This window comes from Aspergillus affinis (assembly GCF_023601865.1).
Source record: "Aspergillus affinis strain CMG 70 chromosome Unknown NODE_3_length_628324_cov_86_750800, whole genome shotgun sequence".
Taxonomy (NCBI): Eukaryota; Fungi; Ascomycota; class Eurotiomycetes; order Eurotiales; family Aspergillaceae; genus Aspergillus; species Aspergillus affinis.
In genome coordinates this window covers 197,725-218,906 of record NW_026515784.1, presented here as the reverse complement: position 1 = coordinate 218,906, position 21,182 = coordinate 197,725, and the positions used below count along the sequence as shown (strand labels likewise).

At 50.9% G+C, this 21,182-nt stretch overlaps 7 protein-coding genes across 7 annotated transcripts; 3 read left to right on the top strand and 4 right to left on the bottom strand.

Annotated features, from left to right (window-relative positions):
• Window positions 1-361: 361 nt before the first annotated feature.
• Window positions 362-1,081, top strand: KD926_007049 (zinc finger protein; the record flags this gene model as incomplete). Its single annotated transcript, XM_053100852.1, has 1 exon — window positions 362-1,081. One exon carries the CDS (start codon window positions 362-364, stop codon window positions 1,079-1,081), a length of 720 nt encoding a protein of 239 aa, XP_052960729.1.
• A 188-nt stretch (window positions 1,082-1,269) lies between these two features.
• KD926_007048 (uncharacterized protein) lies at window positions 1,270-1,568 on the bottom strand (the record flags this gene model as incomplete). The annotated part of the gene is made up of 2 exons (XM_053100841.1): window positions 1,270-1,476; window positions 1,539-1,568. 2 exons carry the CDS (start codon window positions 1,566-1,568, stop codon window positions 1,270-1,272), a joined length of 237 nt encoding a protein of 78 aa, XP_052960728.1.
• Window positions 1,569-3,055: 1,487 nt separating this feature from the next.
• KD926_007047 (uncharacterized protein) lies at window positions 3,056-3,922 on the bottom strand (the record flags this gene model as incomplete). The annotated part of the gene is made up of 1 exon (XM_053100830.1): window positions 3,056-3,922. One exon carries the CDS (start codon window positions 3,920-3,922, stop codon window positions 3,056-3,058), a length of 867 nt encoding a protein of 288 aa, XP_052960727.1.
• Window positions 3,923-7,530: 3,608 nt separating this feature from the next.
• Window positions 7,531-8,360, bottom strand: KD926_007046 (GPI anchored serine-rich protein; the record flags this gene model as incomplete). The annotated part of the gene is made up of 2 exons (XM_053100819.1): window positions 7,531-7,639; window positions 7,702-8,360. 2 exons carry the CDS (start codon window positions 8,358-8,360, stop codon window positions 7,531-7,533), a joined length of 768 nt encoding a protein of 255 aa, XP_052960726.1.
• Window positions 8,361-13,387: 5,027 nt separating this feature from the next.
• On the top strand, window positions 13,388-15,142 carry KD926_007045 (dual-specificity mitogen-activated protein kinase kinase; the record flags this gene model as incomplete). Its single annotated transcript, XM_053100808.1, has 4 exons — window positions 13,388-14,158; window positions 14,231-14,522; window positions 14,589-14,958; window positions 15,013-15,142. 4 exons carry the CDS (start codon window positions 13,388-13,390, stop codon window positions 15,140-15,142), a joined length of 1,563 nt encoding a protein of 520 aa, XP_052960725.1.
• A 1,512-nt stretch (window positions 15,143-16,654) lies between these two features.
• Window positions 16,655-19,567, bottom strand: KD926_007044 (secretory pathway Sec39 family protein; the record flags this gene model as incomplete). The annotated part of the gene is made up of 3 exons (XM_053100797.1): window positions 16,655-17,762; window positions 17,829-17,982; window positions 18,034-19,567. 3 exons carry the CDS (start codon window positions 19,565-19,567, stop codon window positions 16,655-16,657), a joined length of 2,796 nt encoding a protein of 931 aa, XP_052960724.1.
• A 184-nt stretch (window positions 19,568-19,751) lies between these two features.
• On the top strand, window positions 19,752-20,289 carry KD926_007043 (uncharacterized protein; the record flags this gene model as incomplete). The annotated part of the gene is made up of 3 exons (XM_053100787.1): window positions 19,752-19,779; window positions 19,875-20,011; window positions 20,143-20,289. The coding sequence occupies 3 exons, from the start codon at window positions 19,752-19,754 to the stop codon at window positions 20,287-20,289; spliced, it is 312 nt and encodes a 103-aa protein (XP_052960723.1).
• Window positions 20,290-21,182: the final 893 nt, after the last annotated feature.

The window sequence follows — 21,182 nt, the reverse complement described above, 5'->3', positions numbered from 1 at the left end:
GTGACCTCCTGAAACCAGGGAACTTCCCGGTGCGGAGGAACATTCCGGTTAGTTAGTATAGGATCGAGGGACCCTCCGGTAGGCATCCAGGAACCTTCCTGGATGCTCTGCAGGCAGTATATAGAGGCTCTAGATCCCATGCTTCGGTCATGGAAAGTAACTCAAAATATTTGTTAGCTCTCGTACTATTTTTCACAGATCCACTATGGTGATTTGTGTTCCCTGCAACCAACCATTTCCCTCTCAACATGCCTTGGAACAGCATCTCCAGTCTTCCAAACATCGTTGCGAGCTTTGCAACAAATCTTTCCAATCCGTTGACTCAAAGCGCCAACACACAAGAAGCGCAAAGAACCATTCCATGCCGAACCGTCGCGGTGTAGTCAAAACTGCGCTTCGGCAGACGCTATCACAAGACTACACGGAAGTAAATCATCGACCACCTGCGCTGATGATTGGAGCGATTGGGGATGATCTGATTCTCCCTTATACTGGGATACCTCGAACTGCGGTAACGCCGGTCTTTAAAATGGCATGCCGCCTCCGTTTCATGAAACCTGACGTCGATATGCTATTGAGACGTATCGATACGCAGTTAGACACTATGGTCATCTCAGCGCTTATTGAAGCTGCCCTTCGGCTGTTGCCACCTGATAACTCCCCCAATGGTAGAGCCGAGGCGGAAGAAAGAATGCGGCAAAAGAGCGAGCGGGCGCTCATTCAAGAAACATCTTTCATTGACCAAATGAGAGATCTCGGCTATCAATTTCAGACCGAGAGAGAGCAAAAAGAATCACGACTTAGCCCAACACCTGACATTCGATTCCATGAGCCGGTGTTAGTCAATGGACACTCATGCCACTGGATAGAATACAAGAACTACTTCGGTTTCAAAGCGAATCCGTTTATCACTTCGAAAAACAAGAAGCAATTTAGGAAATATGTCTCTGGGATAGGACCTGGTGCTGTTGTATACAAGTTAGGATATGAGATTGAACACATAGCAATGATTGGGGTCGAAACCTTCCGGGAGGCTGAATTTCTATATAACCTGGGACAAGAGTCAAGGCTAAGAAATTGAGTGTGCAAGTCAAAGGAGAAGGTTTTGAATAAACTTTGGCCTCACTACTCCAATCAAAAAGACTTGATTGGTAAACTGACCCCTGCTTCAATCTTACAGTACCAAACGTAACACGGCTTTCCTAAGAGCAGAAACTCAACGTTTAGGAACGGGACAAAACCACTCACGTCCAATCGAGGAAATACCCATCACTTCATTCTGCTCCATGTCGGCATCTCCATGTCGGCATAGCACTTCTTGTAAACGGGTTTCAGGATCCCCTCGTAGTCGAAATCCGGTCTTGGCTGCAAATCCGATAACGCCAAATCCTGAGCGCGTTGCATGTACCAGCCGCGAGTGACCTTGTCTACCCCCTCCCACTCGACTTCGAAATCGGGACAGGGCCATGCATGGTGCTATTGTCTGGATGTTAGTTATGATATAACACTTTTTTTTTTTTTTTGGGAGGAAGGATTACCTGGCCCTTGGCCTTCCTGGAGGCGCGCATGACGGACGGTTTGTTCGGCGATGTAGTGGAGTTTGGCGAGGTAGTCGATTTCGAGATCCATTTTGGAATTGGTAAGTTGGATATACAAATTGTATATTCTTGAAAGACGGTGGTTGGTGGTATTTGGTAGGGGAAATGAAAGAGGGATGGGGAGGGAATGCTGGATTTGAGAGGTCAGGTGTAATGGCAACTGATGATTGTAGTCAGGAGAAGTGTGATGGTAAGAAGAGAAGAGGTGCGGTGTTGAAAGATGGAAGAAAGATTGTGAGAAAGGTATAGAGAGATGGTGGAAGATATGGTGAGAGTATAAGCAGGGAATGGGGAGTATAGGATGGTGAGATGATAGGTATGATGTGAAAGGTAGGTCAGAGGTAAGATGGTAGAGGAGAGAAGAAAGAGTGGGAAGGTACTAGAATGAGAGGGTAGTAAGAAGAGGTGAAGTAAATGACCTGAGCAAGTAGAAGTAAAGGAAGAGGTGAGGTTGAAGGAACGAGATCTAAGTATGTGGTAAGGTGGTGGTGATATGTAAAGTAAGGTGGGGGGGATGAGAGGTAGGAAAGTCAAAGGTAATATGAGAGTAGATGAAGGAGAGAGTACAACGGGTAAACAAGGAGAGGTGGTCAGAATAAGTGGAAGTATGAGGTATGACAAGGTGATGGAGTAGGAGAATAGCAAGAGGTTGATGAATGGTAGGAGATAGAACTAGCTAAGATCATGGATATGTCTGTGTTGAGCTTCATGAAGAATAAGGAAATAGATAGGTGTCTATAGTAAGGAGTGTAGAGTAGGTATGAAAGATACAAAAGAAATGTAGTATTTATACAAGATCGATAACAACCACCACCTGCTTCTATCCGTCCACTGAAACTCTTCAACTTTCTATGCTTCCATGTCTTTCCATCACCGTAGCTCTCAATAGAGCCATACACGTTTCTATGCATGTACATAGTCATGTTGCCCAGCTAGGTAGCCAAAAACCAGTTCCCACCAGGTCCACACATACATAGCACCAGCTAAGTATGCACCCAACCATGCAGGTCTCAACCGGCCAAGTAGTGTAAACCAAGACACGATACAATGCCTCGTAGACCAAGCAAACGGACACTAAGTCCTTGAGCATCGACAGTCGTGTTTACTCTGCAATTGCAGTATACACTGCGACGCGAGTCTTCGGTCCGTCTGTGCCTTTTCTGTACCTGTACCTGTCATCCTTTGCGCAGCAAAAGACTAGATAGATAGGTAGGCAGGTAAGTAGGCAGAGAAATAGATCGCAGGATTACCGAACCCGCGACCCGACGTAACAGATATCAAAAAAAGATATTGATATCCATTCTTTTCATTCTTCCATCCATGCCAATACCAGAAAAGTAACCCCAGTACACACGACTTCATACTTCGGTGTTTACCCCATCATATAAGCACAACCTTTGACAAAGCCCAAAACCCAAAACCCACCCTTGGGAAGTCAAAGCCCAAACTCCACTCACTCATCTAACCGGCGAAGCCCTCAACCGTCTCGCCACCGCCGTCCACCTTGACCCACCACCCGGGCGACCTCGCGACTGCTCACCCTCAGACCCGGAACCGGATCCAGAAGCCGAGTCAGCAACGGACTCGCCCCGTCTGCGTCGACTTCCACTTCCGGGCCTGTGAACCTGCACTAGCGGCTTGTCGAAGACGTGGTCCTCGTACGCCGGCGGTGCGTCCACCATTGGAGGTGGGTAGAGGTCCGCGGCTGGGTTGATGTTCATGGTGGGTAGTCTCATTGTGTTTGGTTGGTGAGGATGTCCATGTGAGTGGGAGTGTGGATGCATGGCATTCGTGCTTGATGCAGACATGTTCGCGCCCATGCTACCTCCACCACAGTTACAACCATGAGAAGCAGGCGTGTACACCGAAATCTGAGACCCGGAGACAATGACCCAGCTTTTCTCAGAGTCGAGCCAGACAAGCCGTTGAGGGGACGCATCCCTTCGTGCTCTGGTATTGTTGGGGCTGGAAGAAGTAGAACCAGGCGAGGAGGAGGCCCAGGACATGGGAGTTGGGCTGGGGGTGCGGGCGCGGCGGTAGTGTGGCGAGAGGTTGCTGTCCGGGTTGGAGGTGGGGTAGAAGGGGACTTGCGGGTAAGGGACGAGATAGGATTGAGAGCGTGAGTAGCTGTGCGAGGAGGAGGTCTGCGATTGGGGCTGGGATTGCGGTTCCGATTGCAGGGAGTAGATGCGTGAGACGGCGTCTGCGGAGGCGGGCCGTGGAGGAAGTCCTAAGGAGGGGAGGGCATCGAGACGCATCGATGGAGGGTCTCTGGCCGGGGAGTGGCCGAGGATGGGAGGGCCTTCGAGCGAGGAGAGGTCCATTTGTTCTGGTTGTTGTCGTTTGATGTGGGATATAGAGGGGATAGGGTGGTGGTGGTGTTGATGATGCTGATGCTGATGCCGTAGAGACGGGTATAGATATCAGGATGCGGGATACAACAGATGATGCCAGATCAAATGCTGTCAAAACATCAGGACCACGGAACTCTTTTATGTCGTCGTCTGTACTCTTTATCTTCCTAAACCAGGCCGTCCGTGCCGTCAGCGTCGGAAATTTCCTTTGTCGATTCCTTTGTCCGAAACAGCGAGGAAGTGGTACGAACCTGAGATAAAAATAAAAGCGAGATCACAAAAACACTAAATACGGCAGGGCGAGCAAAGAGGGGGAGGGTCGAGGGGTGTTAAAAGAAACCGCCACACGAGCAACAGGGGCAGCGAACAAGAGAGGAAGAGAGAGGGAGAGAGATCATGCAGTCAATCAAAAGGCGCGTCAAGTCAGATGCATCCAATTCGATAGGGCAAGGAGTAGTTATTATAATAATCCCTGCGAGGCGGTGCCCCCTCACCTCCCAGTGGAATAATGAAACCCATCATATCCTGGAGATCTGCTAGGGCTAAATCTTCTACTGACTACTGACTACTCAGTACTAACCCCCTCCCTTGGGTCCATAATGACAACAATCACTTGCCCACGCAACAACGGAACCAGGAGGATCCCAAAGTCCAACACGAACTTGACCCAAGAAAGAAAACCACTAGAAACTGAGCCTCCTTCCTTCCATCGGGCACGCCGTCAAACGAACCCCGCAGGATCTCCTTATACACCGTAAAGGGTTAAAGAAAAAGAGGGTCTAAATGAGACGATTAGGTCAGAACTTTCAAGACCAAGACCCAAGAGATCCAAGTGGGCACGACAAGGACCCAAGACATACACCGTAAACATAAACACAAGGGAAAATAGGCAGAAAAATAAGGGAGAATATTAGATCCAAAGCAGCCCGATGGGTCGGGAAGAGGATTTGGGGTCCGGTCATTAATCATTATCCATTATGGACAAGAGCTCCATAAAAAAATTGGACGACGCCTTAACTCCTGAACAGCGGCGGTTAAGCGCGAACAGGGCCGGTTATTGCCCTATTGGGGAAAATCCAGGGAGAGGGAAGTCCGAGACCCTCGGATGATAGAATCATAACGAGCCCTGACCAACTTTTTGCGGTCAGAATCGAATGATGACAAGGGACAAGGTCGTGGATAGCGGTGGCACTGACGCCGACGGAGCATCCGCCATCGTGAGCCCTGGCGGGGACGGGGGGAACAAGGCCCAGTGGAGGCGCGACTAGCGGACCAGTGGGATGGGACGAAAGGAACTTCTTGGTGTTGGGTGGACACGCGGATTCCCCTTGGGAAGTTGGCAACTGGGAAGGGCTAAGGATACAGCCTTGGGATGACACTGCCACCTTGGCGCTAACCCGACCTTTGGCCTCTCGGTGGGTTCGTTGCGATTCGCTCTCGCTCTCGCTCAATTCCTTCGCGATGCATTATTGACTGGCTCGTTATGGAACGGATATTATACGCCGAGAATTCCTGGCAATTGATTGGGGCTTGTTTTTGTTGTTCAACTGTCTCTTGTATATGTATGTAGGAACTATGAACCTAGGTACACCCTGAGATGTACCTAGTAGAATGGCTTCTGCAGCATGTCAGATACTTCGACTTAATCTCTAATATACTGTGCATTAAGTCATTTACCCACCCCTTATTTACCAGTAGTCTACACCGGCGTACATCTCAAGTCAATGTTTACCAGACTAATAGTCTCGTGTCGTTTCCCCAAACGGGTAGTTAACTCCAAAATATGAAGTAATCCAAGCACATCAAAATCAACCAAAATCAACAATTTCAAACGAAACACAAAATTAAATAATCAAGTATCAAAGAAACAGTAAACACCAACCACCAAAACTTCAAACCGGGATCGACAGCCTCGAAACTCCAAATCTCCCTATGAAACGGTTCAAACCCCTCTGATCTGAGTTCTCCCGACTCCCGATCCCCTCCTTTCATTCATCCGAAACGCTCTGCTTAGCCTTGCGCATGCTGACTAGCCCTCCGTACGGATTATGTCTTGTGAGTGAATATCTAATCTCAAGAGAGCCCGGCACTGGGATTGGCCCCCTCTCTCCTCGGGAAGAGATGCGCGATCAGCCTGATTCAGCCTTCTCGGGGGACTCGTTTAGTCGATCCCGTCGGTCGGATATCTCCGTCCTGGGGTTTTTTTTTTTTTTTTTTTTTTTTTTTTTTCTTCTTCTGAGGACTCCACGGAGTACGCGGTAGTTAGACTTTCTACCATGTTGGTCCTTTGTATATCTCTGTGCCTAAGTCTGGTGTGCTTGGCGGGTGGGTTTAACTGCTAACCTGCAGCCTGTATTGAAGCTACAGATACGCGATGTGGATGCTTCAATGCCAGGGTGCGATAGAATATACATTGCTCACTTCTTCTCCGAGATTACATACTTATTCCAATTAAGTAGGTTAACTAATTCAATTGATCAGCTACGGTCTTCCCTGCATTCAGTGACCAATTTAGTCCTCACTGGGGCTGCCACGGATTGGATAATAACATGTTTATATGTTTAAATGTATTTTGTATATTTCTCATGGAGACATGGTGGCTTTTGTCGAACGATGGAAAAAGATCATTTACACATAACCCACCTGATTCAACCAGCAAGGTAACATTACAGTGGGAACAGTGTCCACACATACAGAGTAACGTAAGAGAAATAGGAGAAAAGAAAGCGTTCAAGTAGACATCCAGTTTACTGAAGTAAAATAGGGGTATCGTTTTTGGTGTAGAGGGTTTCCAATGCAGGGAGGCTACCTAGCTTACCTTAGCCATATGTGGTGACCGAAACGAATGAATCTAACTAAGTAGGATAGCCATGCAGGTGTTTGTTAATCTTTGTAGGAAGAAAGGCCTTCTCAAATGTTGCATTCATGAGAGGACAGATTGTATCTTAGGCGGCCAGATATCTACACAATGAGAGTACCTACGGTGACTGAGGGGGGTGAAATCGAGGCCGACAAAAGACAGGCTCATCATGATGATTCAGACTGGACGACCAGACCGTATGTGTCCAGAGTGTTTCATATAGCCTTACATAGAAACAAAGCTACAAAATAAGTAACTCAATACAAACCACAAGAGAATAAAATAAAATTACTGCTCGGAATCGAATTGACCAAGTTGAAGCGTTCATGGTTTACATTAAATCGTATCCAGCCAAGTGCTTCACAAAAACAACTCCGAAGCAATGGACCAAGAAAGCAAAATATAAAAGAAATATGAAAAAAGGATATATAGACGAGAAGGGGAAAAAAGCAGCGACACAAAAAATGAAAAGATGACGCAAGAAGGGGAAGTCATATTACTCTCTTCCACATTCCCACCAACAAGTATTCACACACACACACACATCATCCACAAGGTTTCTCTAAATGACAAAACACACCGCCCGAATTCAAACATTTCTCAAATTCATCCGGAGATACTTTCCTCCAATCCCTGTGGGGGTTCTTTAGAAAGTCACGGACTCATATTGATTTGACCCGGAAGGTGGTTACCACTATACACAAGAAAGGGTATAAATTTAAGCCAGGAAGAAAGCGGCGGCAGCAGCGGCACCGGCGAAGCCGAAGGAGTTGCTGACGGTGTTGGCAGCACCGGTGAAGAGAGCACCAGGAGCGGAGGTGGAGGGGCTGGAAGATATTGTTAGCTTTGGGTCTGGAAGATCTTCCGTGTCAGATGGATATAAACTTACGTAGCGCTTCCGCTGGGGCCAACGCCAGCACCGTTACCGGGAGAGCCGGGAGCACCGGGGGTGGGGATGACGGGGTTGGAGGGCTTGGGAGCCTGGCCCGTGGGAGCAACACCGGAGGGAACGGTGATGGTGGAGTAGGTGACGGTGGGCACGCAGGTGGTGACAGCCACGACGGAGGTGGTGCTGCCGCCAGCAGGGCCGCTAGGGACACCGGGGTTGCCGGGGACAACGGGGGAGCTGCTGGAGGGAGCAGGAGGGGGCACGACGGGGTTGCTGGTGCCGGGGGCGGGCTGGCTGGGCTGGCCGGCGGGCTGAGTAGGGACACCGGCGGGAGCGGTGGTGGGCTCAACACCAGCCTCGGTGGTGGGCTGAGGGACCTCAGAAGCCTCGGTGGTGGGCTGGGGAGCCTCGGGGGCCTCAGTGGTAGGCTGAGGAACCTGAGTAGCCTCGGTGGTGGCCACGGGGGGAGCGGCAGGGGAGGTCACGGGCTCAACACCCTCGGGGGTGGAGGTCTGGGGCTGACGGCCAGGGCAGTCGGTGACATCGGGAGCGCAAGAGGTGATGGTCACGTCCTCGGTCTGGTAGACGGTGTGAATACCCTCGGGGGCAGCAACGGCCAGGCCGGCGAAGAGAGCAATGGAGGCAGCAGTGAAACGCATTGTGATGGATTGGATTTTTTGGTCTTAAAAAGAACCGTTTATAAAGGGTTTAGAATTAAGAAAGAGAGTGTTAATAGTTGGTTTGAAAAGAGTGGCTGACCGAAGTCAAGTTTGTATATGCTTCAAACAAGTTGGACTTGATGGGAAAGAAAGAACGGATTAGAATCAGAAGGTCGAGAAGGGAGGGAGAGGCTGGAGCCTTTGTATGGCCCGGGAGATTAGGCTGGAGATCGTCTCAGGGACGAAAAAGGGGAGAGAGAAGCAACTCAGACCTGCAAGCCCGGTGGAGCCGGCGGTGCGCTGCAGCGGTGATTGATCGAGACGGTGAGTTGTATTCAGGATTGTTGCCCTCATAGGCAGTCCATTCAACCGGATGGGGCCGCCGCTCTCGAGGGCCCCTCGTGGAAATTGGGGGTTTGGTCATCGTGGTTGGTGGACGAGACCGGTCGCGAGGGCACTAGTTTTGCGCTTAGTTTCTTGTCTTGCTTACGGGGACTCTGGGTTGGCAAAGTATCGCGCCGATGATCTGTCGGTCGCTTGCTGCTTTGAGACAAGGACCAGAAACTTGAGAGGTCATCGTGGCTGTGGATCGATGGATTCCGCGTCATCCAACTAGTTTGATTGGATCCTCGGCCCTACGCTGTGTAAAATGTCCATTTCGACTTTCGATAGTATATCCTATAAACTGCTCGTCACTAGCGATTAAGTTAGAACTGTTTGCCCGCGAGATTGACGGTGTGTGGTGGGAAAGGGAGATCCCATCCACACTGCATATCCCGCCCTACGGCGCATCAGAAACACGGCAGGTTCTTGGGACCAAACAGCCCCGAGTCTCCATTTTCATCAGGGGGTGAAATGCCAAGCCACAGGACGTTGTGCTCCCCACGGCAGTTAGGCTTTGTTTCAGGTTCTCGGCGCCGCCCAATCACACCGGGCCAGGCAGCCCGTTCCTGACGCCATGGCCCACTCCCAGAGGTTGCCACCATCCCGCTGTGGCTCCGGCGCCCCGGGGCCTGCCCAATGACCCGACAGCCGATGGGGACCCGGCCCACTCCCCCTGTCTCTCGTTCCATATTTTTTCTTGAAAAACCCATTTTCGGTGTGGGCATAATAATGGTAATGCTCAAAACACACGGGGTAATCCCATCCAAAACATAATGAACTATGGAGCGGTAATTAATATACTTTATATATTCATATGAAATCTATTATCAATTTATCAACCCCTTCCCAGTCTGGGCCTAGTGTCGGTGTCAATTCGCTGCCGAAATTGCACAATTTCTCGCCTGTCAACCTTCCCCTCGGTAAGAATCTATCCGTTTCATCCTGTAATCTCCCACCAAGTGAGGTATCGGTATGCGCATACGATACATACAGAGTGCGTCGAGGGCGAGGCACTTGCTTATGTTGGCGTACGCAGGAGGGCGTCTCGCGAGGGGGCCAGAATCTGCAGGGCAGTCTTGGGTCTGTAGTGTACCTGCGTCCACGCAGGCATGTACACTGAAGTACGGAGTGCGCGTGGGTGATAGCGCACGCTACGCTGTACACCATGTACTGTAGTCATATACCCTGTACACCTGAGCCGTCCAGAGCGGTCTAGAAATGTCGCGGCGTCAATAATCGACCGCAAAGGACCCTTGGCTTGTAGCTAGCCTCGTTGAGTGCTTAATTAAAGCTTAAGCCATACGACAGGGTTTCCGTTACCCCGTCTTGGTAGTGGTACGGAGTCCATCAACATGGTAGTAGCAGCAAGTGGCTTCGTCCTAGTACCTACCTAGCTGGGAAAGTCGTAAATAGTCAAGTAAACAAACTTCCTATATCAGTAGGCGAAATCTCACGGTATATCCGTACCATCGGGGTAACAAGATGTACATACTCAGCGGTACTTTGTACTCCGTACAGTACTTACATCTGGACCCGGGAGAACCAGCCGGGCGCTGTGGACACAACCCACCATGGGTTGTGATCAACAAAACTATTGAAATCGGATTCCTTCAAGACCGGGTGGGAGTCACTCGGAAGGGTTCCTGTCTTCCTGATCAGGGTCCGTTCTCCAGGTTCGGCCTGCCTGCCTGCCTGTCTGTCTGCCAGCACGATTTCTTTTTTTAGGCCGCGCTTGATTGATTGACCGGAAGAAAAGGAAATGGAAAGTGCCCCCTCTCTGTCCATCAGGGGTGCAGCATTGGAGCTAGTTAAGGAGTAATTGATAGGTTCCCGTTGCTTTCGAAATGGCTCATCAAGAATAGTTTATCTTTTGTAAATAGCAAGTGGGGGGTGATTGTCTACGTATGTCTTATGAGCATACCCTTTTCATAGGTCATGTCGACAGAGTCAAAAATCCAAGGAAGAAAAAGTCCGAGCGAGGTGTGCTTCCTGCTCCACCGATCAACAGGGGAAGGGCAAAGAGGAAGTTCTTTTGTTCGGCAGACAGTTGGGTCTGGAAAAACCCAGGAATAGAAAAAAAAGCATGCATACGTTTACTCCCTACTCCGTAGTGTGTATCCATCCTCCGGACCAAGTTCAGGGTCAAATCGACGGAGGAACAGGGAACCACTCGATTTCCCCGGGTTTTTACTATGGTTGCTGTCTCCGTGGCGTCGATGGAGGGGTTCTTGGTTTCGCGATTTCGCGATTTCGCGGTTCAGTTGAGGGGTTCCCAAACTTCCTGCCAGCCGAGAGGAAAGGATCTGGGTATACGGAAGACGGAGTGCTGGGTTAGCCATGGAACTGTCAAGCGAACTACAGACAGCCAGATGAATGCCTCGGGCATCAGCATCATACTGCGTGTCTGGTTGTGCCTGTCTACTCCCATCCACGCAGGCAGTTGGATGATCTGGTGGGGTCCAACCCAAGCGAGGATCGTCCATGCCGCGCGTCTACCTATGAGTAGTGGTGGTAGGATAGGAGGATTATTAGACTGCAGCGCCGGATGCACAAAGTACTGTGTACGGAGTAGTGCACAAGAATAAACCTAGCAAAGACTGCCATCATCGATGGTCAACTTTCATGACCTCATCCAGCGAGAAACATGCAACCGATCCGAGACAGCCAGACGAGCCTCGCAAGCCACAGGTGGCTTTCGGCCCAAGATCCTACCAATGAGATGAAACAGGCCATGGCGTGCCCTTAATTAATGCTCGGTCCTCCCTCAATTACGGATATTATTAGCACTTCAGTAGTGACCAGTATGGCACTAAGGCACTAAGTAACCGGTCAATTTTGATTGCGTCCCTGCCGTAGTCCGGTTTCCCGCTGAATTATGGCGGTGCAAACGGGGCGCAGTGCTATTTTAAACCGGTGGGTCGGAATGGAAGATGAGGAAGATTCGGATGTCAGGTTTAGCGTTCAGATTCAATCAATTCCGAGCGAGCGTTCCAGCATTGGGGAAAGATGATGTCAGATGCGTACGGAGTAGGTCCAGGAACCCCTGGGATGGAGAACGGATGGAACCAGACTGTCAGACTCACGGAATGACAATGACAATCAATTCAGACATGATCGAAAGACGAAAGAACAAATAATAATGGCATGTTTGTTGCGACACCAGAAGGCTGAAGCCGCACGTGCCGCCAGGGCCCAAGCGCTGCGCTGGCTGACGCGTCTTGTAGGTACTATAGAGTAGGCATATACAGAATACAGTACCTTCTATGATCAATTGATCCTACATCGGAGCATCTAAGTCTAGAGAGTAGGGAATCAAGATTTGACGATACCCAAAGATCATCCATCTCCATGGAAATCGCAACCCGACCAGCCAGACGGTAGATCTCAAGAACCTCCGGTGGGTAAGACAGCGAGTGTACCGCCACAGATAGATTGAGTGGCCAATGGGTGTTCTATAATTAATCGGGTTTCAGATGAGGCTTTCATAGCATCATAGCGTCATCGTCCTTCCTCATGCTCACTAGTGCACTTACAGTAGTGAACAACTGAACGAAGACAAATCGGCTCGTAGGGCTGCCTCTGTCCCGATCGGGAAAGCGCAAATTCTGCAAAATTGTTTGCCTGACAGCCTGATTCTCCAGGCAGCGTCATATCATACTTCCCCGGTGCATTGCATTGCAGTTGTTGACATTCAAGAATATGTAGACAGAGAACAGAGATCGGGACATGGGGTTGGGTTTTAATATCAAACAAGCAACCGGACCACCCAGTGATCCTTCTCCCCCAACGAGAGTGGCCTGCGACGACAATCTATCTGTATCTCCCTCGTCCCAAGACCGAATGATGAAGCCTCTCTAGGCGCCTTTTGAAACGCCCCACTCGCTCTCTCATCCGTCATCCTCGTTTGAATTCCCTTCGCTTTTCCTCTCTAACTCCCTCTGTCTGTCTCTGTCTGTCTATCTGCGTCTGCCGCTGCCATCATAATCCTTCCTCCACCCGCACCCGATGATTGGCGCCGTTGCTATTCTTGACCTGACTTGATCCAGGTGTAAAGCTTCCATCCTTTTAGCGATCCAACGGCCCCGTCCGTCATTAAATCACCTCAACCCAATCGATCAATTCAAATAAAGTCATCTCTCTTTCCATTCGGTCCGCTTTTCTTTTTTCTCCCTCTCTCTCTCTCTTCGATTTCCTTGTTTTACTCTCGTCCACTTCCTTTCTCGCAACATTCGCTTGTTTGCTTTTCTCCTTCTCCCATTCATAAGAGAGGGCAAAAACCCCGTTTCTTATTTTCTCTGCCACCCCCTCACTCATCTTTCTCTCTCGCTCTGAGGACTAGTCAACTTCCCCTTCTGTCTCTCTTTTCCCACCTCGTACTTTTTTATTGTCTTTCTCTTGCATCGAGCCTGGTCTTACCCCTCATAATAATCCCTCACATTTGCGACCGCCACAAGCCCAGCCAAACGCCCCACGGCCCTCCTTTGTTCGCTGTCTCGCCTCCCCTGGTCGCCGTCTATCCTCTCTTTTCCCCTCTTTCCCCGTTCCACTCTTTCAAAGTGTCTACCTCAAAAGCCGCCGATCTGGCTACCCTGGCGGACCCGAACGAGTTGTTTTTGCCTGGTGAGAGGCAAAACAATCTCGCCATGTCATCCTCCGCCGTCCCCCTCCTCAAACCCCCCGTCCCGGGTAATCGCAACAAGAACAATGTCAGCCCCGCCAACGGTAGCAGTCCTCGTCCTCCCAAACTCACCTTGGGAATTCCGCCGTCCCCCAACGCTCGTCCCGTCACTGGAAATGGCGTGCCGGCGCCCGCTCCCGCCCCCGCTCCTGCTCCTGTTCATGCTCCAGCTCCCGCTCCCGAGGGTCCTCCTCAGCTACAGCGCCCGTCCGGCCGACCAGCACCCCCTCAACTCCGCCTAGCGACCCCCATGGGCAGCAGTCAGGATGTCTCGCAATCCAACGGTCGACCGAAACCCCCGCCTCTGGCCACCAACGGCCTCAACGAACCGAACGGACATTCGCGATCGGGTAGTTTCACCTATCTGGATGGAAAAGCGAGCGGACCGGCGTCGGCGTCGTCCTCCAACTATTCGGCTCTATCATTCGCCATGGGGCTGCGTCAACCGCCCGGAAGCACTCCCGATCCTTCTTCCGCCATCAGTTCAGTCTACTCCGATCGGGAGGGCGCCGTGCCCATGGAGCGAGACACCAGCGTCAACGGGTTGATCCCGGATCTGGACAAGTTGAGCTTGGAGAAGGGCAGGCCCTTGGATGTCGACGACCTGGATGACGAAGCTTGGCTGGCCGCTAGTGAAACCAAGAAGATCGAGGAGCTAGGCAGTTTAGGGGAAGGTGCTGGTGGTGCGGTCACTCGATGCAAACTGAAGGAAGGAAAGACGGTCTTCGCTCTCAAGGTGAGTGGTTTTGGTGGGAGAGGCAGATGTCTCGGTGGAGAAGCTGGTTCTGACGGTGCTAATTGACGCTAGATCATCACAACGGACCCCAACCCTGACGTGAAGAAGCAAATTGTTCGCGAGCTTAATTTCAACAAAGACTGTGCATCCGACCATATCTGCCGTTACTACGGCGCGTTCATGGATAAGTCGACGGGTACGATCTCAATCGCAATGGAATTCTGTGAAGGAGGTAGTCTGGACAGCATATACAAGGAAGTGAAGAAACTGGGTGGTCGAACCGGAGAGAAGGTGTTGGGCAAGGTGGCCGAAGGGGTACTGAACGGGTTGACGTATCTCCACAGCCGAAAAATCATCCATCGAGGTACGTGTGTTCTTTACGACGAGTATAAACTGTAGGGGCTTTGATACTTACTTTTTGTGACTGCAGACATTAAACCATCGAATATTCTTCTATGCCGCGATGGACAGGTGAAACTCTGTGATTTCGGTGTCAGTGGAGAGTTCGGCACCAAGGGTGACGCCAACACATTCATCGGTACATCCTACTACATGGCTCCCGAACGAATCACCGGTCAATCGTACACCATTACGTCCGACGTTTGGTCTCTGGGAGTGACCCTACTTGAAGTCGCCCAGCATCGCTTCCCGTTCCCCGCCGACGGCACTGAAATGCAGCCCCGCGCGGGACTCATCGACCTCCTTACGTACATCGTCCGCCAACCGATTCCCAAGCTGAAAGATGAACCCGAAAGTGGCATTCGCTGGTCCGATAAGTTCAAATACTTCATTGAATGCTGGTATGTTGATTTGTTCGTCTCCTGGTGCAGCACGAAACTAACAAAGCCCTCCAGTCTCGAGAAAGAACCTCCACGAAGAGCCACTCCATGGCGGATGCTGGAACATCCTTGGGTGTTGGACATGAAAAACAAAAAAGTCAACATGGCAAACTTCGTGAGGCAAGTATGGGGCTGGGACGAGTAGACTTCCGCCTTTTATGCTCTCGTTTCTGTGCAGCCGACCGACCGATGATTTCGATTCGATTCCCTCCCTTATATCCATCGTCACCACCGCATCATCAACTCCCTTATAATGCATCGCATATATTACGGTCTCTCCTTACGCTTACAAGTGGCTGGCCCTTGGTTTGACCAGGATGTCAAAAGAAAAGCATACGAATTGTGATCATTTGACGACGCTCATTTTACTTTGAATTCCCGCATTTGCCCTGTTCTATCCTTATGGAGTTGGGAGATTCTTATATCTGTTCTTGATGATCATGTCTTTCCTTGATTTCTTTTTTTGTGTCGCTGATCCAGCGTTGATTTTTGCCTTCTTTTGCATCGATCCCCTTTCATCTCGGTTGTCTTTGCGCCGTCCCATTTTTCCGTTCTTGCTCCATTGAGATTGATTTTTTTTTCTGGTTCTGCCTCCGAAAATACATCGCCTCCAGCGGCCAGCGGTGCTGACGCCTGACGCCTTGTGTGTTTTCTTTGAATTTCCACCGCTTTCTTGGACCGGACGAAACGGGTGATCTATTACTTATTGGTTCCGTTGATATTGTTTTCATATATTTTATTCATCTGTTTTATTTCAGAGTTCATCTCTCCACTACCTTAGGTTTATCTCAGGTATGAATGAAACCGGTACATATGTCAATGGTTGTATTGCCAAGTCTTTTTTTGTGTGTTCATCTAAGCCATGAATGGACTCACGTATTCAAGTAGAGTGTCGTAATCTTGAGTGGGACAGTCTCGATCTTATGATTCGATCCTTGGTCATCTGGTTTCTTTCATGGCAGAGTCAGAATCAATCAATTTGGGTTGTATCATATCACGAGGATCATGTTTCATCTGGCACTTCGTACTTCTGTACCACCTAGATAGTTAACTAGCTAGACATGTATTTTTAAGTGTAAGACGGCTGGGTCAACCTAGGTTGGGTTAGGTTAATTGAGTTATGTTACATCCGAGAGCCTTGTGTTAGTTGGATTCTACCTTAGATATGTACATGGTAGAAAGGTAGTTAAGTATTATAGGTAGGTATTTATAAGTATCTAGGTAATGTACTCTGTACCTAAGCTAGGATACCGTATATACCTTGGTTACGAAGTGTTGAATCCTGTCGCATGACGCGTTTCAGCTTGATGTTTCTGGGAATCTGATTATTGGGTTCCATTCTAGGAGCTAAGCGGTATGCCGTCCATCCAGGCCGTACTTTAAGGTATGGATTAAATTTAGGCGGAAAGGATGGGGCTGATGTGTATGTACACCGTAGATGGAAGAAGATACTATAGGGATCATCCATAGGTACTCATGATATTGAGAATATACGGTAAATAAGGTATGAGATTGAAATGCCTAGGTTATACGCCTGCAATGCATCATTACATGATATCGACGGGGGTTTTGTCGCAAGAAAAAGAAAACACCACCGAACAATCAAGTCATAAGTATCGTCAGAAATAGAAAGAAATGAGGAAAATGAAAAGAAAATTTAACGATTCACCGGCTGAGCACCCAGTACCCATCCAATCCCGCTAGCCAATCCACCCGTAACCATATTACTAACGACGTCGCGCTTGCGGACTCGCTCGTCGGCGTCATCGCTGGGTCCACGCACATGAGACGCCGAGTGATGCAGCTGGTCAGACGGGTGATCTGCGTCGGCATTGGTTTCTGCGGCCCCGCGCAGGGGGAATGCATTTTTGTGAAGGGCGAGGGCGGCGCCGCGGGCGACTTCAAAGAGACCCATCGGGGCTTCCTCAAGATTGAGACGGCTCTGTTGCTGTTGGGCACGGGCGCGTCGGGCATGATGCTGTTGCGTTTCAAAAGCGTCCTGCTCGCTGTCGGTGGGGCCAAAGCCTCCCGGCACCATCGAGAGGCGGTCGCCCTTGGTATCCCAGATTTCTTCCTCTTCAGACTCGCGCGTCCGCAGCCCCGTCATCTCCTCGTCGCATCGTCTCCAGGCGCCGAGGATCTCGGGTAGTGGGTCGGGGGAAGGTACGAGGATCAGGGCCAACGAGAGCAGCTCCATGCGCTGCGACAGTCGGGTGATTTGGGATTGAAGGTTCGGGCTTGTGGATGCTGTCTGCGAGCGGTAACGTCCAACATTGTACACGGCACGCCAGGAGATATCGTCTTTCACAGACGGGTTGGTTAGGGGAGACGATGTGGATATGAGGGAGGGAGGGGTGAGACGGGTGAGAATGTAAGAATAGGCGGTGCCGAAGTCGTCGTCCGAGAGAGCCGAGGAGATGGCCAAAGACATGATGCGTCGTTCAGCCGTGACGACAGCATCTTCCGAATCTGACGGGAGGATGCTTTCGTCGTCTGGCAAGTGAGGCGCAAACCCGGCGGCAACTAGGTTTCGGCCGATGCTGAGAAGGTCGTCCAGTTTGGTGTAGGCTTTGGGGTTCTGATCAAGGACCTTTTCGATCAGGGAGAGGGGATCTGGATGAACGCGGATGCTGACAGGTTGGAACGGCACTCCGTGCTGCAGGGTGAGAGAGTAGAAAGACAGAGCATGCGTGGCGGAGATAAGAGCTTTGATCTGTTTGAAAGAGGTAGAATCGGGGATGTGTGGTTGGAATGCTTGTAGACTACTCAAGCCAAACGTTGTGATTAGCACGTCAACTTATCTGGCTGTTTTCGGTGGTGCAATGACTTACATTTCATGCGCCTTTCTCATTCCGCCTCGTGTTCGGTTGCCATTGCTTGCGTTATCGTATGCTGAAAAGATGGCCTCCTTGACGGCCTCCTCCACTTGAGAGAGGTTAACGGTTGAACTCGACTTAACGTAAAGCTCGACGGCCAGGTTGTATTCTATAGTTGTTAGCGCTTGAATGCAAACTACAGGAGGCTGCTGGCGCTCACCTTTAGCATCTAACAATGCTTTTAGAACCTCGGCCTCGACAACGTCCCGCGGAACCCTCCAAAAGAGCCCATGGCAATTCAATTCGCCCTCTGTTTGGCCCACTTGACCAAGTCCCCAGTCTCGAAGCCAAAGCAACTGCTGGCGGGTCTTCTTCCAGTCCCGACCAGATTGGGCCTGTCTAACAGCAGATGCCATCACGTTTCGCAGTTCTAAGAGCTGCATGTCCTCATTGCTGTGGAGACAAAGGTTTGCGGCCGTCCTGCAGGGGATAGGATACCCCAGTACATTCAAGATCCGAAGAGATAGGAGTATGGCGCTCAAAAATGAGATCGAAGAGGCCGAGGGGTATGTTAGGGGGTTGGAGGCTAGAAGCAAGGCATTCTGCAACAGAGACACTCGCGATGACGATGATATATGGCTTGCATCAAACTTAATTGAAGGAAGTGCCGAGGCGTCCGACGTGAGAAGGGAGGCATCTCTGTAGTCCAGTAACCTCGAAACGCGAGCGAGGACCTCACTGGATCCATCCAACGAGGGCCCGCTAATGTCGGCGTTCGCGTAAATGACGGCAAGTCCTGACTGAGCATACCTGATTCGCAGATCCGCGACCTCATCACTCTGCATCTGTCCGTTTCCTCCATCATAGCCTCCTAAGTCCACATCTTCGGGTCCACCCCATTTGGTAAAAGCGCTTACAACACTCTCGAGATCCACCAGGCTCCGCGAGACCAACCACTCGTTGACATAGTGCCATCCAGCGCCATTCCTCGTGCGCGGCTGGGTTTCTCCCGGAGGAAGTGAGATCGAGTTCTGCTGCGTCGCTTGGCTCAGCCTCCGCCGTTTCGACCGATTGCTGCCGTACATCCACGAACCAACCAAGCCCCGCAAGTTATTGACCAAATCCATCATGTTTCGTTCCGCACCAGTCATCGAAAGGAGGACATTGATTGCCGTATGATCATCCATAGACTCCAACGTATCTAGTGAAAAGGTCTCGTCCGGACTCGGATAATATTCGTAGTTTAATCGCAGTAGCGGGAGTAGCGTAGAGATGAGCCAGGTTCGCACCGACGGTGACCGTTCGTAGAATGGTAGGAGAAGTTCGAGAATCAGCGGTTGAAGCGAGGTCTCGCCGTCGATCCGATGTGCTCGATGAATAAGGAATTGGTCTAGGAGGCCCTCGAAATCCTGACTATCTTCATCGTCGGGACACTTGAGGGGCAGTAGACGGAGTTTTCGTACACGTTTTCTCGCAACCGCCTCGGTCAGGCCTTTGACGGCAGAAACATCAATATCCTCCGTGTCCGAACGGTTTGAGTTACCGTCCACAATATCCTGGACAACGGACGTGTAGCGCTGCGGCTCTGTGCTCTCGGGTAGGAAGGTCAAGATGATGCGCAAGAGTCTCTCGGACGGAAGGCAGGCAGGAAATCGAGCCTGGAGTTGCGGGAGATAGGAGACGTTTGCAGTGGCGCACCAGTGAGTGGCCAGAAGAATCGCATGAGCACCGGAAAGCCCTGCGAAGACTGCCATGGCGAGCAGGGCGAGGGAAGTCGAAAGATGGTGATGTGTTCGGGAGCAGGCAGCGCGGCCAGACGTCAAGACCGCCGGGCGCACGGGCCATGCGGAAAGAACGAACCTCGCATCGCCAATCCGTCCTCTCCTGCCCCTTCACGCCTCGCCATATCGCTCCCCTCCTCCACCACACACTTACACAATGGCTTCTGGTTTTGGTCTCAACGGCGGTACGTCCTCATTCCCTCGCATCTCCCCCGGGATTGCGGTCCCAATGCCGTGATCCTTCCGACAGACGTCCGCGACTAATGCGCCCCCTCCACAGGTCCGTCCCGCTGCTTCAACTTCTGGCAGGAAGTGCTCGGCTGCTACGTTGTCAACGCCGGGGAAGGCGAGGCCGGCAAGAAGAAGTGCTTGCCTGCTCTGGAGGATTACCACGAGTGCCTGCACCACAAGAAGGAGGTGCGTTTTTCCTGTTCCCCCGAAGCCCAAGCTTCCGAGGTCGATTCCTGAGGAAACCGGATATGTCGGAGCTCGAGACCCTGTTCTTATATTCCCCCCTGGCGAGGATACATGGCTAATCGGAGGAATAGGCTATCCGAACGATGAGAATGCAGGACGCCTACCAGAAGGCCGAAGCCTCGAACCCCCGTGAGAAAGCGCCCAAGGCCGAAGAGATCCGCAGTCTAGGATTGCTAGGGAAGGAAGAACAGGCAACTGCCTTTTTGGAAAAGTCTTAGAGAAGAGATGGGACTACGTTGAGAGGGTGCGATGCGGAATTCGATGTTTCACTATTACTACCAAAGTCATGCTGTTTTGTTCCTGCGACGATGAAGTCCTCAATGTATAGAAATGGACACGTTCGGTTCTGGGATTTTTCTTTCTCCCCTTGTGCCTGAATTGCTTACCTTCGGATCTCGGAGATCGACTGTTTATTTGACATCTTGAGAGGAGATGCGCTACGTAGAGTGTAGTCCAGATCCTTAGTCTCAATCCTATATTTAGCAATGATAGAGACAAAGAATCTAAGAAAACCAAGTTGGCAGTTATGTCAGTCTCATCAAAAAAGACAGATTGTTTCCCATACAGCGGGTTATATATAGACGCCTACAAAGACAGACAAAGAGGACCGATGACGATCCCGATATATATTTCCACGACTGTAATCGAGGCCCGCTGATTGGATCCGGGTGAAAGCAGCCTGAGGCAACAAGGACGGCAGGAGAGAGCCTCAGGCCAACCAGACCAGAACCACAGGGATCTCGGAAGGGGTCTCTATGCCGACGCGGACGAGGGATGAAATCTGGCATTTCTTGGCATTTGGATGAGGGATCGAAACAAGCTTCCAATGACCGGATTGGATCGGAAGGGGAATGTATGATCGCCCCGGGAGCAATGAACGCAGTCCTCCGTCGGAACTACGGATAGTGGCTTAGGTACAATCTGTACAGAGCCAGTAGTGCATCCAAACGGGAGGCATCGGCGGCGCAACGCAGCCTCAGGCGCCCAGGCGCAGAGGCGTCCTCCCGTGAGGTTGGGGAGTCACGTGGACACACGAAAACCTTTGCGGGCGTGGGTCCGGCTAACCCGGAAAGAGACTAGCGCGCAGGGCCCAAGCATGGGTCGGCGCGCC